Here is a 17313-nt window from a genome sequence, read left to right as displayed (position 1 = left end):
ACTCATGCTTGAATCACTTTTCTGATGTAAAACCATAACCGTCAATGGTTGTCCCCGGGTTGACAGTAATGTGCCAGGAACGAAGTTTTATAAGAAGTTGAGTAAAAACTTCACATGCCAGTAATTATTTAGCCTTAGTAGTGTTGGGGAAACAAAACAAATTGTTTAATGAAAATAAGAAGCATCCTGAATGAAAAAGAAGGCCACCTTTATCCTAACTAGTCTAAAAAATACAATGCTCATCAGGTCCTAGTTCCTATTATGTCACTGATTTGGACCAAGTATGGTGGTTTCATACTTACGGCTAGATAAACACCACCATGCTGCTCTCTTACTCCCCCTCCTCAAAACGTACAGGGTTAAAATATGAAGTATTGTAATTACTTATTTAACAGCTTTGCTAAACAAGCCTTGTCATTTCCTGTTATATTTTCATATTGTATTTAGATTGGTTCTTTTTAAAAGTCTAAAGGAGATGTCTTGCTATCACACACAATCTTGGAAGAGAATTGCCAGCTCTGTTTATTTTAACAAAATGAGGTGTTACCTTTTGAAATCATTGTTTTGCTGAAGGTCATCTCTGCCATTTCACAGATGTTCTGGCAGAAAAAAGCGATGGGTACTGTGAACTGGAGAACAGTTGCTGACAATGCTATAGTGAAAGATCTTACTGACACTTGTGACTGCTTTGACTCAAGCGATTCATGTATGCTCAGAAGAGGCTACTGAGATGCAATTGTTGCATTAAGAGCTGTGATCCTTTTCAGCTACATGAAGGTGAACAATGGAGCAATTTAATTAAACAAAAATGAAAAAAAGAGACTTGGTCTAATGTTAACTTCTGCTACTGTTTTAGAACTTACTTGTAATGAGATTTTGTTTATAATCTTCCTTTTCCTGAGTTACCTTGTCCCTTACTTAGATTTTTACAGAAGGCATTTGTGGAGAGGAGAATAATGTTAACTTACAGTGGGTTTATGGCTATATTCTAAACATTTGATCAAGGAACTCTTCAAATGAAAAAAAAAAAAAGTGAAAGAGAGAGAGACAGACAGAATGCAGAGTTAGCAACAAATACCAGTTTCTGAAAAAATCACAATAAAGTAAAAGACGCTTTAAAGGCAGTAAGGAAGACAGTTCTATCCTTCCATCCTGGAGATAGTATGTTCTGTGTTTTCTGAGAGGCAGCTTTATTCTCCTAAACATATGTTTCTAGGTTTATGAGTCATTGCCCTTTATCACATGGTGTTTTGTTCTTTTGTCCTTACTGTGTGTGTTTGTGTGTGTGTGTGTGTGTTTTTTTTCCTCTGGCTTCTGTGACAGAGATGCTCAAGAATTGTGAAAGCAGTAAATAAATGTCTGGTTTATTTTTCATTCAGAGGTAATTGCACAAATGCTAGAAAGTTCATAGACTGTCAGAGTATGCAGTGTCCTGTCCTTATTTCCACCCAGCCCTGTCCCTGTTTCGCCTTTATCTCCTCCCTTTGGTTGGGTTGATGCTGACTGCTGCCTCAGCAGGTAAATTTTCAGACTCCTTTTTAGCTTCAAGATGTGTAATAATTGAGTGTGTGTGGTACATAACCAATACTTACCTGCTGTCAGAGGGCTCGGTCAGTTGGCTATCTCTAAAACGTCATTAGCACAACCACTATGAGTCAAAAAGATTGCTGAGAGCAATGGAGGATAAAGATAAATAAAGCCATTGTAGTTTAACCAGTATCATATGCTGAAAAATCTCCAATTCAGAAGTTATCTTTAGAAAAAACAATGAAATTCAGAGTTAAAAATCAAGTCTTCCTTTAAAAGAACACTCCAGTATTTAAATATATAGATTTTTATAGGGCTTTATTTGTATAAAGGATTCTGATTTTCAGTTAGTGTCTCCTTGCTACAAGTAAAATGACAAATGAAATTGATTGTCTTTTGCTAGGACACCAACTCTTGTTGGAAGGACAGACTTTCAAAGCAGTGACCTGACTGATAAAATCAGTGCCTGTAGGACAGCGCAGTACAATCAGTGATGATGGCAGTGCCTTACAAAGCAATTCATTGCTCTGGAAGTGACAAGACTGGTCATGGGCACTGCTTTTACACAAGCATATGGCCAAAACACTTCCCCTGTATTTTTTTTTCTAGCTTTCTATAGAGATTTACTTGTGTCTTAAGTCTCTTGGAAAATACAAAGGGTTTAACTTAAAAAAATTAAAAAAAAAATTAAAAATTTTAGAAGAACCAATGTACTAAAGACTTACCAAGGATCACCTCTGCATTTTTCTTTAAACTGCTTATTATCAAATTGATGATACTTTGATTCTGGCAACAGTCCCTATTGTGTTTTCAATGCTTTCACTTCAGTATTATTTTTACCATCTAATTCTCTATTTATATCCTGAGGTTATTCCCCATGGAGATAAGTGAGTAAGGGGTAGTCAGAGGTCCTTCACATGCCCTGGATTTTGAAGGGTTGTGATTAGCTTCTTTTAAAGAGCTACGTTGTGTGGCAGTGAAAACTCGGTGCATCATTTGAAGCACTTGTGTTTTCTCCATCTGGGATTTCTGCAGCTGTTTTGTCTTGTTTTGTAGCTTTTTCATTGAAGCATGTTGCCAATGGCTCTGAGTAATTTTTCTTTGAACCTTGCTAAGTGACGTGATGAGCAGGTGTGTCAGAGACCACTTCTAGTGATTGTCAGGCTGGTAGGGGCTCAGTCCCTCTAGCCTTCAGATGTAGACTGGTATGCTCTGAGCCACTCTTTTTTTGGTGGCGTGGATGGATGTCTAACATGGTATGGCAGCTATTTCCCCTTTCATTCTGGTGATCTGTAAGGGAAATTAAGCTACAGAAACTTTTTTTTTTCTCTTTTTGTCCCGAGATATTTTTTCCACATTTGCTATGAAAAAGTACAAAGCATGAAAAATAAAAAGTATATGTAGTGAAGACCTGCATGTGTATTTCCATGTATTTAATCTTTAATTTTTCATTCATCCTAGCTAACCTTAGCCTCATCCCATTCTTTCTGTCTTTGAAAATATTGGTCCTGATCTGAACTGTCTGGCCACCCATTCACAAGTCTCTTTAAACTGGTGTCTTCAAAAGCACACAGTTTCCTTTGATCCTGAGCTTTTGGTCTAGGGAAATATGTCTGAGCACAATATGCAGATTTATCCAGAGGTAATTCTTCCAATTAGCACTCTCCTCAAGGCTGAATACCTTGTCAGAGTATCACTTGGTGTTGTGTGATTTTCTCATCCCCCACACAGTCTGCCTTCCTTTGATGCTATATGCTCAGACAAGACTATCACACACATTACCAGGCGAATATGTGATATACGTGCCCTATAAACAGTATACAATTCCTTCAGGCTGTTCAAAAAGGCAAAGCCAGAAAGGATTAGTCTCACACCTGTTTAAATGGAAAAAATAAAGAGGCAGGCTGAGAATTACATGCATTTGGTACAATAATACCATTTTACCTTCACTTTTTAGAAGAGTTTAGAAGAGTTTACCTTCACTACTCCAAAATTATATCCTGGCACTAAGCTGTAGAGTTTCTTACCTTGGAGGTATATCAGATGGATAGCTTAGCAGCTATAGACATATATTACAAATACTGCATAAATCCTGTGTCCCATTCTTGTCATTCGACAGTCAACATCTGTAATGCTTGGTTTTCAGGAGGGTGGATGAAAAAACAACAACATTTTAACTCTGGAATAGCTATTTTTGAAACTGGTAGTGTTTGAAAGGACAACCAGAAATAAAACATAGTTTAAAATAATCAGTGTAATAAGCCAGTCAGTTGGAAAATTACTAGTCAGTATTCAGCACAGAGACTTATCAGAAAGCTACAGCTTAATGCTTATCTCAGACCTTCATGCATCAAACTTTTCATTCCTGTTTCATTGTAGACAATGGTCAAATCTTTGAAATTACAGGTTAGCATGTATGGAGGAATTCTCCCATTTGCAATCTGAGCTCAATGTCCCCTTAGAGACCCAAGTGTCTCTGACAGAGGAATTATTAATAGTCATAACATGGGTCATCCTCAGAGATTGTACTTGGCTGCTGTGAAAAAGCAACCGAATGATGCTTCTGAACTGTGCTAATTAAGCAAATCTGATGGCTGTCTTGTCAATGATGCCATAGACAATTTCCAGACAGCTTACAGCTCACAGCTTGCCAAAAGAAGACTTTCAGGGAGAAAAGCAGGAAAGGGTAAATTGAAATTGAAAAAAAAAAAAAAAAAAAAAAAAAAAAAAAAGCTCTAAAAACCCTTTGCTTGGCTCTGCTGCAATTAGGGAATGTCAAGGGTTTACACTAGTATATTAAATAGTGATGGTTTGGAAACTTACTTTGGCAAAACTTCCTTGGGTAAGGTATGTCTTCCTGAGCTCCCTTACAACCTGAATTATTCCGTGATTCAATGAACTGTGTGTATATATATATATATATATATATATATATATATATATATATATGTATATATATATAAAATCTGTAAATGGTTGTAATGCTTCAAAATCTTTATCTGGGTGTTGTGGCCTATTAAATACTTTGATTGTCAGCATTTTCTTAGAAGAATCTTTTCCATTCATTATTCTTTAAATTATTCATATTCCCTCAGAAGCTTCCCTTCCAGGCCTTCAGTTATGTCACAGAAAGGGTCAAAAGCATGAGAATTCTGAATTCTACTCTCATCTGTCTCAGGGTTTTGTCTTTTTGGCCTGTGGTTTTACAGAAATGAGCTGTGCTGCCCCTGGATCTCTGCCATTTGGTAAAATGGGATGAAAAAATCAATTTCCCATACAAGAGTAGTAAGACAGTTAATTAAAATTTGCTTTGAGATTCTTGCACATAATATGTTATTTACTTTTTGCCTCTTCTTGTGCTTTCCATAATATTATCATTCTGTCCTCAGGCTTAATTAGACATTTTACCTCTCTTAATTACTGCTTTGATCTCGCTTTTAGCAAGTCTTCCTGAAGATGGAGCTCAATGAAGTCATTGGAAGCATTCCAATCAATTTCAGTGAGCTTTGCATGAACCCCAAGTGCCAAACAAAGTGTAGTAATATGGTTGAGGATTAGTTAAGCAAAATACTTCAAATGTTTATAATGCCTGTTTGTATGTGTTGTTTAGGTGATGACCTGAAAAAATCATGTCTGAGGTCCAGGGAACGGTCGAGTTTTCTGTGGAACTACACAAATTCCATAATGTGGACCTTTTCCAGAGAGGGTGAGTTGATGTTTCCATTAATTTGCAGCTGATTACAGAAGAGTTGTTTACAGAAAATAGTTCAAATCCACAACAGATTGTTTTCTGCCAAATGTAGTTTTATTTCATGCAATCTCCATGGCAGGGAAGGATGTCATTAGGTTTTCATTGCTGTCAAGGAAGGTCAATGTACATTACTTTCACAATAAAGTCAGAGTGACTGACTCGTTTTGGTAATACAATAGTGTAATGCTCCAAATTATTTTAAGCTCTGTTCAGACATAAGCACAATAGATGCTTTAAATGTTTCTGGACTGGTGTTGAGTCTCTGTGCCAAATGATAGCTGCATTGGACTGTAGTGAAAACATATTCATTTTAGGGTAATAAATCCAATGACTATTCTTTTAATTCTTTTACTGAAATTTAACTGAATTCCATGATTTCAGAGAGGAACATGAATATTCAAATTTGCCTAAAGTTCCAGTTCTAATGGACACATTGTATTTTCACATCTCTTTAAGTTAGAAGAACATGTACAACTTCTGGTTTACTCAAAACTTTGCCCCTATTCTTTTGCACCACTGTTCCTGATAGCTTTTATAATAGCCCAGTGGCTCTTAAATGGAGAAGCCTAACCAAACTTGTTATTGTTCTGCTTGCATGTTGGACCCCACAGCTGTTTTTCTGTGAGGAAAAGATGTAATACTGAAATACTTTTTGAGGAGACCAGAAGACCCAGATGGGTCAGAAGAATGGACAACAGTGGGTTTTGCTGAATATTATTCTCTTTCATCTAGGAGGACTGATGTATACAGCACACTAGATATTCTCTTTAGTGCCTTAGTTTTGTACAAGCTGATTTGTCCAGCTTCATTTCTACAAACAAAAATACAGAACTGTTTCAGGTATTGTGATGGATTAGATAAAGCGTTTTCCATCTGGATATAGGCTTTTCATTATTTGTTTTCGCTGTGATGAACTATGTGGTAAAGATGCCATGAACGTTAATAAAGGAAACTCGTCTATATTTTAACAGCTGGCATCTGTCATTCTGTTCAAACATTCTGACTATAACAAGTACTTGTGCTTAACAGGGGAAAAAAAAGAAAAATGAAAAGAAAAAAAAAAAAGAGAAAGAAAAAAAAGCTCTGTGCTTGAGGTGTTTAGTTTATCTGAGTTATAAAAGAAGACTCCTGTTTACTATCACGCTCATTACCTTAGAAGACTAACCTAGCTATATATTTTTAACTTGGCTTCTGGTGCTCAGTGTAATGTATTTGATCATCCTCATGTTTGAAAATCTGCACACATGTGGCTTCAGTAATTTGTTTGGACTTAGATGGTACGGTGTTCAGATGTTAGCCAGGAATTTTCCTATATCTCATGTTGGATATTAGGGAGAACTTATTTACTGAAAGGATTGTTAGGCATTGGAATGGGTTGCCCAGGGAAGTGGTTGAGTCACCAGCCCTAGAGGTCTTTAGAAGACATTTAGATACAGATGTAGAGATTAGTGATATAGTTTAGTGGTAGACATGTTAGTGTTAGGACAGAGGTTGGACTAGGTGATCTTGGAGTTCTCTTCCAACCTAGATGATTCTGTGAATCTATGTCACTGTGTAATGAGCTGCCTGTTTTTGTTTGTATGTTTGTTTGTTTTCATATGGGCCTGCTCTGGCATTCAGTAGTTTCTATAAAATGCTTTATTTGGCTTTGACAGTCAGATCAAATCTCTGGTGTGGGGGAAAACCTAGCACTAACATAGATAATATATTCTAATTAGGGACACTAATGAGTCCCTAATTGCCTTACTCTTTTCCCCACTGGCACTTACCCTGCTTTACTGATTAATTATTCCAACCATAGTACTATAGGTTATACTGCATTAGTATTGCATATAGTACTATGCACTACTATAGGTTATACTGCATTAATTTGTTAATAGTCTTTTTTTTCAAAGTATCCAGCATTGCTTATTTGTTTTCTTTCCATAGTTTTACTGTTCACATTTGCAATACAATTCTTTACTGCATCTCATATTTGCCAATCAATATCCTCTGACTAGCTTTATCTACTCTGTGGCCCATAGCACTGCAGCATGAGAGTATGAAGAAAAGGAGTAAATAAGTTTGCCAAATTTCATTTTAACTTGGGCACACTTTTTATTTTTTCCCTACTGCCATTGTATATATTCACTGTGGACATCTGGGATATCTTGGATTGACATACAGTCTTTCCAGAAGAGAGGGTGGTAGAAGTAATAATAATGGGAACTTTCTATTTAACTAGTGTTTTTCTTCTCTGAATGCCTTGCAAATTAAGTCAATATCATCCTGTCTCGCTGAAGGCTAGAAAGGTGATTTGTGAGAGGTTGTCCATCAGGATAGCTGTGGAGCTGAAATGAATCTTAATTTCTGTGGAAACACAATATGCTGTGGGTTTTTGTTGTTGGTAGTGGTGTTTTGTTTTTTTTTTTTCATTGAAGCTTTCAGTACTGTTTCTGACTTGCTGAGGCGATCTGCTTTGGGGCAGACGCGTTCTACCCCAAAGGGTCTATGTAGTCTACCTTGGGTGGTATGTGGTCTACCTTGACTTCAGTAAGGGCTTTGACACCGTTTCCCACAATATTCTCCTCAAGAAACTGACTGCTCGTGGCTTGGACTGGCGTATGCTTCATTGGGTTAAAAACTGGCTGGATAGCTGGGTCCAAAGAGTTGTGGTGAATGGAGTCAAATCCAGCTGGAGGCCGATCACTAGTGGTGTCCCCCAGGGCTCAGTACTGGGGCCAGTCCTCTTTAATATCTTTGTCGATGATCTGGATGAGGGGATCGAGTGCACCCTCAGTAAATTCGTAGATAACACCAAGTTAGGTGCATGTGTTGATCTGCTCGAGGGTAGGAAGGCTCCGCAGGAGGATCTGGATAGGCTGGACTGATGGGCTGAGGTCAACTGTATGGAGTTCAACAAGGCCAAGTGCCGGGCACAACAACCCCAAGCAGCGCTACAGGCTGGTAGATGAATGGTTGGAAAGCTACCAGGCAGAGAAGGACCTGGGAGTATTGGTCGGCTGAATATGAGCCAGCAGTGTGCTCAGGTGGCCAAGAAGGCCAACAGCATCCTGGCTTGTATAAGAAACAGTGTGGCCAGCAAGTCTAGGGAAGTGATTATCCTCCTGTACTCGGCTCTGGTGAGACCGCACCTTGAGTACTGTGTTCAGTTTTGGATCCCTCGCTACAAGGACATCGAGGTGCTCGAGCGAGTCCAGAGAAGAGCAATGAAGCTGGTGAGGGGTCTGGAGAACAAATCTTACGAGGAGCGGCTGAGGGAGCTGGGATTGTTCAGTCTGGAAAAGAGGAGGCTCGGTGGCAACCTTATCACTCTCTATAGGTACATTAAAGGAGGCTGTAGAGAGGTGGAGGTTGGTCTGTTCTCCCACGTGCCTGGCGACAGGGTGAGGGGGAATGGGCTAAAGTTGGTTGTTAGGAGAAACTTCTTTACTGAAGGGGTTGTTAGGCATTGGAATGGTCTGCCCAGGGAAGTGGTCAAGTCACCATCCCTGGAGGTCTTTAAAAGACGTTTAGATGTTGAGCTTAGTAATGGTTTAGTGGAGTACTTGTTAGTGTTAGGTCAGAGGTTGGACTAGGTGATCTTGGAGGTCTCTTACAACCTAGATGATTCTGTGATTCTGTGTCCTTCTGGACAAAATGTCCAGCATACAGCTAGACAAATGCATAATACAATGAGTGAACAATTGTCTGATGTGTTGAACTCAAAGGGTTATAGCAAACAGGGTTACATCAGGCTGCTGGCTGGGTTCCCCAGGGCTCCATTTTAGGGCCAGTTCTCTTAAATGTTTTCTTAAAATACTTGGGTGTAGGACTAAAAGGTGTACTGAGGAAGTTTGCAGATGGTAATAAATTAGCAGGTGCTGTTAACTCTGTTGAGGGTAGAGTGGCCTTGCAGAGAGATCTTGACAAACTAGAGGGCTGGGTGTGGTGGTTTTACCGTGCTGGGCAGCTAAACCCCACAACCGCTCTCTCACTCCCCCTCCTTTAGATGAGGAGGGGGAGAAGTAAAGCAAAGAACAACGCATGGGTTGAGATAAGGATAATTTAATTAAAGGGAAATAATTATAATAATTAAATAAAGACTACCATGAACTAAACAATTTAACTAAGGGGAAATAAAAAGGGGGAGGGGAAAAGGGAAAAAATAAAAAAAAAGGAGGAAAACAAACAAACAAAATAAATGAAGGCTATATGGAAGTGCAGAGGAAAGAAATTCCTCTCTACTTCCCACAAATGAACGATGATTGACCACGTCCTTGAAGCAAGGCCTCAACGCACGCAGCCGGTGTTTGAGAGGAGAACCGACGTCTTCTCAACGAGAGCCCACCCCTCCCCTCTTCTTCCTGTTTCCACCTTTTCTTGCTGAGTGTGACACCACATGGTATGGAATATCCCTTTGATTGGTTTAGGTCAGCTGCCCTGGTGATGTTTCTCTCCTCACTTTTTGCCCACCCCCTAGGAGGGTTAGAGAAAGGCCCAATGCTGTGCCACTGCTGCTCAGCAGCAGACACAACACTGGTGTGATAACACTGCTGTTCCAGCTACAAGTACAGAGTACGGCACTGTATGGGCTGCTGCCGGGAAAGTTAACATTCCAGCCAGACCCAGTACACTGGGTGATCACCAATTGCGCGAAATTTAATAAGCAAGTGCCAGATCCTGCTCCTGGGACAGGGCAATCCAAGATACAGACTAGGGGACAAGAGGCTGGATGACAGCGCTGCAGAATGGGATCTGAAAGTTCTGGTTAATGGAAAGCTGAATATGAGACAAAAGTATGTTCTGGCAGCCTGGAGGGCCAACCATATCCTCGAGTGCATCAGGTATGGCATTGCTAGTGAGTCAAGGGAAGGGATTGGCCTGCTCTGCTCTGCACTGGTTTGGCCTCACCTCGAGTACTGCATGCAGCTTGGGGCACCACAATACAAGACAGAGGTAAAACTACTAGAGATAGTTCAAAGAAGGGTAAGCAAGATGATGAAAGATCTAGAATGGAAGACATTCCAGAGTGGCTGAAGTCAGTGGGTTTGAACATTTGGCCTAGAGAAGAGCAGACCAAGGGGAGGCCTCATGGCGGCCTGCAGCTCCCTCATGAGGGGAGCAGAGGGGCAGGCGCTGAGCTCTGCTCTCTGGGGGCAGCGACAGGACCCGAGGGAACGGCATGGAGCTGGGACAGGGGAGGGTCAGGCTGGGGGTTAGGGAAAGGTTCTGCACCCAGAGGTGGTCGGGCACTGGGACAGGCTCCCCAGGGCAGTGATCACAGCACTGAGCCTGCCAGAGTTCAAGAAGTGTTTGGACAACACTCCAGACACATTGTCTGATTTTTGGGTGGTGCTGTATGGAGCCAGGAGTTGGACTTAATGATCCTTGTGGGTCTTTCCAACTTGGTTTATTTTATGATTCTGTGATTCTTTGTCCTTTACAGAGAGTATGTCTGGGCCAACAGTAAGCCCTTTGGAGAAGAGCACTACATGCAAATGATAGCATGAATAAATCATCAAGATTTAGTTAAAGATTCCAGGGAAAATCAGCCCTTCAGGAGCTGTTAGGTGATGGTTAATAATCAAACTTGATTAAGGACATGGTCTGCTGGCCTTAAGCCACAGAGTCAAAGTGCTTTAAAATGTTAGGCTTCCTGTAATGGTTCTGGTTCTATTTTTGATTGCTCTGGAATTTATTTTGCATTGTGTAAGCGCACAGAGCCAGTTGCCATCTCTTCCTTCCCATGAGAAATTGAAACTTCTTAATCTAACTGAATTCTACCTTGTGAGATTTTAATCATTCTTTTAGGATCTGAATCTACAGTTTCTTAACCTGTATGAGTGGTTAATATTGAAAAGACACTCTGATACAACAGTAACCAGGAGCTTTTGTAAATATTTGTTATGGTTTTATGTGTCTGGCATATATAACAGAAACTGTCATGAGCAAATTAGGTGTTACACGTAGTTCACTTTGGTCAGTTATTAAATTTATCTTTTTCTGAAGCATAAACATAACATTTATAGACATCAAAGGTTAAATGCGGTAGGTACTGCTGTAGGGGAAGAAAGAACCTTTTCTTTGGTCGAACCAAAGGATTTGCAGTGGTGTTTGATGCCATACTTGTAAAGGTTGAGTAATAAGTTATTCAAAAGAAAAGTTTTCTTTTCTGGGAAAAGAAAACCAAACCAAATCAAAACAAAAAACCTCCCATTTTTAAGTTTTCTGTCCTAATTCTCTCCATCATGTTCCACTTAATAACTGGTGACAGATATTTTCTCTAGTGAAATTAGCTGACTGGTTCTGATTTTTCTTAATAGAGTAGGAAATAAAATTATCCCTGGCTGCCAGAGATCAATTAATTGATTTGTCTGGTTCTGTCAGAAGCAATTCTTCTGCACCTTTTTTCTTAAAGCATTTCAAAATCTATTTGATGGATTTCCTAACTTAAAAACAAAAACAAACAAAACCTACCACCACCAACGGAAAAAAATACTGTGTTCACAGGATAAGTAACTTTTGGAGTCTGGGATGGAATAGAGGGCATGAAGAAGATGAAACACTGACTTCATAATGCTAAGATTCTGGCAATGATTTGTTATAAAACAAGGATCAAGATAAGTCCATACCAATCACAGGGCTGAATCAAATGCTTATCAGTCCTTTCAGTCCTCAAATTCAGGTCACAATTTGTAAGTGTCTAACACTTACACCAGTGTCTGTGTGTGTAGAGGGTGGTAGTGATAAAAATTAGTGGGAAATAAATTCCAGCTTCTTCTAAAATGAATGCAGTATTACCCTGGGGAACAGACCAGAGGTCTCAGAGTTTCCAGTACCCTGCAAGTATCAGACAAAGAACTCTCATGATTCAGAGCTGCTGAAAAGATAATATTCAGTCTTAGCAGACAAAGCCTTAACATAACAAAGCATCCCTGTTGCCTGCTGGATGGACAGCAGTGTTTCAGTGTAGATAACCATGAAATCATCCCCTTCAGAGGCACAGTGCAGCAGTTCCTCTCCTCAGCATCCCGGGGTTCTTCAATTAACCAAGGCCTTTCCTGTCAGGATGGATACCTGGAAAATACACATCATGGTCAGAGGTTCAGACCTCATTTTCTGGAGTCTTTGAGATACAGTGTCAGGATATGAATATAAATAAATCAATAAATAATATAAAATATACTAGAGACAGATCTCGATACTTTGTTCCTGATGATATTCATTTCTTCAAACTTCCAACCTGTAATAAAATATAAATCACTTTTGGATTGTAAATCTATTTCATTTTGAATGTACTTACCTAATTCATTTAAGATGCATGGATTCTTTTTAATATAAATGAAGTAAAAGAAGAAAAAAAAAAAAAGGAAGAGAGCTAACAGGCATGCCAAAGTGAAGCATTTCTGGAATAATGATTTCTGTCTTGGAACAGATATATTGACAGAACTGACTTTTTTCATGGCATGAAGACATATTATTTCTATGACTCTTGAACAGACTTTCACTCTAAGGCAGCAGATTCTTTCCAAAATAAAGGACTCAAGTATAAGAAGGCAATGGCTGTCTGTATAGTCATACAGTGACAAATATGAACCTGCTGCACTGAACTGACAGGACTGAAACCAGTGGAGGTTTGAACCACAGGAGGTTTCATCGCCTTATGAGGAACAACTTCTTCATGGTAAGGGTGACAGAGCACTGGAACAGTGCTCTGGAGCTCAGAGAGGTTGTGGAGTCTCCTTCTCTGGAGATATTCAAATCCTGTCTGGATGCCATCCTGTGTAACATGCTCTAGGTTACCCTGCTTGAGCAGGGGGGCTGGACTAGGCGATCTCTGGAGGTCTCTTCCAACCTCAACCACTCTGTGATTCAGTGCAGCACAAACCTGTACTTATGAAGGCAGCCAAGGTGCAGGCGCTCAGTTAGCTAAATGTCGATATCCTAAAGTGTAGCAAATGCCCAACTTCTGGAGAATAATATATGATTAGTTACTTTCATGACTGTTGGTCAAGACAGTTCTCTCATCTGATTATCAGTGCTGCCACCTTTAAGGCACCCCATGCTTACTGAAGAGAAGTGGGTTCTCCAGTGCCAGTGGTAGGGGGACAAGATTGAATCCAAATAGGGTGAAATATAACATATTTATAACAAATTTTTAACATTATTTACAACAAAATTTCAACAACATTTATAACAAATAGAATGGTTTGCAGATGAGGAGCATCTTCTCAACAAACTCTCAAGTAAGCAATATATATTGCCATTTTTGCAGAGGTCAAAGCTTCTGGAGCGAATGAACACTCCCAAGATGCCCAGGTGGTCACTGCCCAGCTGGAAAGAGGAGTCTCTGCTTCAAGCCTCCCTGCAGCGGCCTCTTCACTGCATGGGATGTGCCTCCCCCAGGGGTGGTTTTGCTGTGGAGAGGACACAGAGGAGCAATTCCCACTGCCCACGGAGCAGCATCTTCTCCATGGCCAGCGTGCTCAGCTCTGGGGCATGTGGCAAGCAGGGTGTCAGTCAGTCATCTTCGTAGCCAGCGTAATCATCACTGGTGTGGAGCTGGAAATCCCTCCTGTACATGCTCGCCACAGGGATGGTGGTCAGGAGGTGCGTGACGGCTGTCTTCAAGGCATGGGTGGCAAAGTTGGTGCCTAACAGGATACAGACACAGAGCTGTGGATGTCTGAGGTGGAAGGTGTGCGGAGCATGCCTAGCTGTTTCCTGAAGGAGTGCATCTCTGGCACAGTGCAGCTCTGTGGCCACCTCATGCTGCTGCTAATGATGTTCTCTGCCTACTTGAAGGTCAGGAAGGTGTCTGAGTTGTCCTGCTTTACCCCAAGCACGATCTCAATGGAAAGGGTGTCCTTGGAGGCGTTGGTCAGCCTGAGCTTGCAGAAGTGGGTTAGCTGCAGTTGGGATGACTGGGGCATTGCCACCCAGGCTTCTGCCACCAGCTCCTGGAACCACTTTGCCATTTTCTGCACATCCAAGTAGGAGCCGCTGCAGAGGGTGTCCAGGAGGTTTGGGTCCTGATGTCTCAGCTGATCCTCAGGATGGTGGAGGAAGCACAGCACATCCCCCAGCAGCCCCTCGCATGTGCACGTGCACTGCAGCTCCACGCACAGGCAGGAGTTCCTCGCCAGTGACCCTCCTTTGGTGCCCAGCTCCAGGTGGAAGGCGTGCCCAGGGGGTGGATTCAGGGGTACGAGCAGGTGGTAGATGGTGTCGTTCCCAGTGGGACTGGAGGTGCTGCCCACTCCAATGGCTGGCTGCAGCCGCGGCATTAACTTATTCCTGGAAAGGGTCTGGCAGACGGAGAGAAGCTTGTCCACCAGTTCCTCCATGAGCTTGTATGTTTCTTCCAGGCTCCTCACTTGCCACTGCAGGTACCCATTGACAAATCTGTGGGCATCCAAAATGCCATTGGGGTCTTCTTCAGTGTCATCATCCTCCTTGCTTCCAGAAATGCCCTTCTTGTTTCTGTTGCCCAGCTCACAGCACAATTTCATGAGCATGCGGCAGAGCACAAAGAACAAGACAAGCTCTCCGGTCAGGGCCCAGAACTGCCAGTGCTGCAGCACAGATAGGAGCAGGGCTCTCACATGTGCCCAGCTGTGCTCCTGGTCCCTTTGCTCCATTTCCAGAAGCAGCTGCATCATGCGTGCTTGCAGCTCTTCTGCATGCTGCCTCATGTGCTCATTTGTAGCTGCATCTAGTTCTTCACCGATCTTCTGTGGGCTATGGATTAAACCCAGGAATGTCAGAGTGAAGAAAATTGCCGAAAGCATGGTCTAAAAGAGTTGAGAGAGAAGCGGGTCAGTGGGGCTGGGTGGGATCTGGCTGGCAGTTGAGGGAGCTGGGGCAGAAGCTGCAGGCCCCTGGAGTCAGGTAGGAGATGAGGTGAGGGAGGTGAGAGGCAGCAGAGACTGTGACCAGAGCTGGTGGTGACAGCCACGAGCCCTGCCCTGAGTGGCTGGGCTCTCACTGCAGGATTAGCAGCCCTTTCGGGGGCTGATGGTTGTGGTGTCACCTGCACCCCTGACCCTGCCTTCAGTCCCCACACAGGTCCTGGAATTGCCTGAGTGCCAGAGCTCCTCGGGCTCCCTTTGCACGGCCTGTGGGAGCCCCCCGGGCTGTCTGCAGAAAGAAATTTGGGTGATGTAGGCTGTGGATGCTTTGTTCCTTGTGTGCCACCCAATGAGACAGGTCAGCTCCCTTGGTGCTTCCTCGGTGGCAGTGGTAGCTGGGTGCTGGTGGCCTTGCCGGTGGTGGGATGTGGCCTCTCCCTATCTGGATCCGTGTGCCTGCAGTACCAGCACAGTGCTTTGGAGGAGACATTTCTAAATGGGGAGGCTGTGTTTGAGGGGAGGTGCCCGGCACTGCAGGAAGCTCGTTCCTCCTGTTCCTGCCTGTGAGGTAAAATCTCAATAATTTTTTCAGACAGGATCTTCTGTGAAACTATTTTATTCATGATGGCGATGTTGAGTGTCCTGCATGCAGGAGTGCCCAGTGAAAGTCTATCATAACCTTATATTCCCTATTTGCGGGACCTCTCACAATTATTTTTCAGTGGTCTTGGGAATCTGGAGAGGTCCCAGTTGACTGGAAGCTGGCAAATGTTGTGCTAGTTTTCAAGGAGGGCAAGAAAGAAGACCCTGGCAACTACAGGCCTGTCAGTCTCACGTCAGTGCCTGGTAAAATTGCGGAGAAAATTCTCCTGAGAGTTACTGAAGTGCACCTGGGTGACAGTGCAGTCATAGGTCCCAGCTAAATGGGTTCATGAGGGGTAGGTCCTATTTAACAAACGTGATTCCCTTTTATGATAAGATCACCCATCTACTCCATCAAGGAAAGACCAGGGATTGTCCCACTCTGCTCTGCGCTGGTGTGGCCTCACCTTGAGTACAGTGTGCAGTTCTGGGCACCACAGTACAAAAAGGACATGAAACTGTTGGAGAGTGTCCAGAGAAGGGCTACAAGGTGGTGAAGGGCCTAGAGGGGAAGACGTACGAGGAGCGGCTGAGGTCACTTGGCCTGTTCAGCCTGGAGCAGGCTGAGGGAGGCCTCATTGTGGCCTACAGCTTCCTCTTGAGGGGGAGTGGAGGCACAGGCACTGATCTATTCTCTTTACTGGCCAGCGATAGAACCTGCAGGACTGGTGTCAAGCTGCAACAGGGGAGAGTCAGACCGGACATCAGGAAGAGGTTCTTCACTGACAGAGTGGTCTCGCACTGGAATAGGCTCCCCAGGGTGTACTGGGTCTGGCTGGAATGTTAACTTTCCCGGCAGCAGCCCATACAGTGCCGTACTCTGTACTTGTAGCTGGAACAGCAGTGTTATCACACCAGTGTTGTGTCTACTGCTGAGCAGCAGTGGCACAGCATTGGGCCTTTCTCTAACCCTCCTAGGGGGTGGGCAAAAAGTGAGGAGAGAAACATCACTACGGCAGCTGACCTAAACCAATCAAAGGGATATTCCATACCATGTGATGTCACACTCAGCAATAAAAGGTGAAAACAGGAAGAAGAGGGGAGGGGTGGGCTCTCGTTTGGAAGACGTCGGTCCTCCTCTCGAACACCGGCTGCGTGCGTTGAGGCCCTGCTTCAAGGACGTGGTCAATCATTGCTCATTTGTGGGAAGTAGAGAGTAATTTCTTTCCTCTTCACTTCCATATAGCCTTCATTTATTTTGTTTGTTTGTTTTCCTCCTTTTTTTTATTTTTTCCCTTTTCCCCTCCCTTTTCCCCTTTCCCTTTTTATTTCCCCTTAGTTAAATTGTTTAGTTCATGGTAGTCTTTATTTAATTGTTATTATTATTTCCCTTTAATTAAATTATCCTTATCTCAACCCGTGAGTTGTTCTTTGCTTTACTTCCCCCCCTCCTCATCTAAAGGAGGGGGAGTGAGAGAGCGGTTGTGGGGTTTAGCTGCCCAGCACGGTAAAACCACCACACAGGGACGCAGTCATGGCACCAAACCTGTTAGAGTTTAAGAAGCATTGCGACTGTGCTCTCAGTCATATGGTCTGAATTTTTAGGTAGACCTGTGTGGT

At 42.6% G+C, this 17313-nt stretch overlaps 2 protein-coding genes across 6 annotated transcripts in view; one reads left to right on the top strand and one right to left on the bottom strand.

The window, feature by feature from the left end:
* The window catches only part of LOC106020157 (protein FAM135B), a 270121-nt gene that overhangs the window by 111672 nt on the left and 141136 nt on the right, over positions 1–17313 (top strand). For all 5 annotated transcript variants that reach the window (XM_072030578.1, XM_038175218.2, XM_038175215.2 and 2 more), the window contains exon 2: positions 5138–5233. In XM_072030578.1, the coding sequence (XP_071886679.1) occupies positions 5157–5233 (77 nt within the window). In that variant the 5' untranslated portion in view covers positions 5138–5156. The remainder of the gene's footprint in view (positions 1–5137; positions 5234–17313) is intronic.
* On the bottom strand, positions 13916–15473 carry LOC140000594 (inositol 1,4,5-trisphosphate receptor-interacting protein-like 1). Its single transcript, XM_072030617.1, has one exon. It carries the CDS (start codon positions 15049–15051, stop codon positions 14056–14058), a length of 996 nt encoding a protein of 331 aa, XP_071886718.1. The 5' UTR covers positions 15052–15473; the 3' UTR covers positions 13916–14055.

The sequence above is a fragment of the Anas platyrhynchos genome, chromosome W, assembly GCF_047663525.1.
Source record: "Anas platyrhynchos isolate ZD024472 breed Pekin duck chromosome W, IASCAAS_PekinDuck_T2T, whole genome shotgun sequence".
Taxonomy (NCBI): domain Eukaryota; kingdom Metazoa; phylum Chordata; class Aves; order Anseriformes; family Anatidae; genus Anas; species Anas platyrhynchos.
The sequence above is the reverse complement of the archived record's forward strand: the minus strand, read 5'-3'. Positions and strand labels throughout refer to the sequence as shown.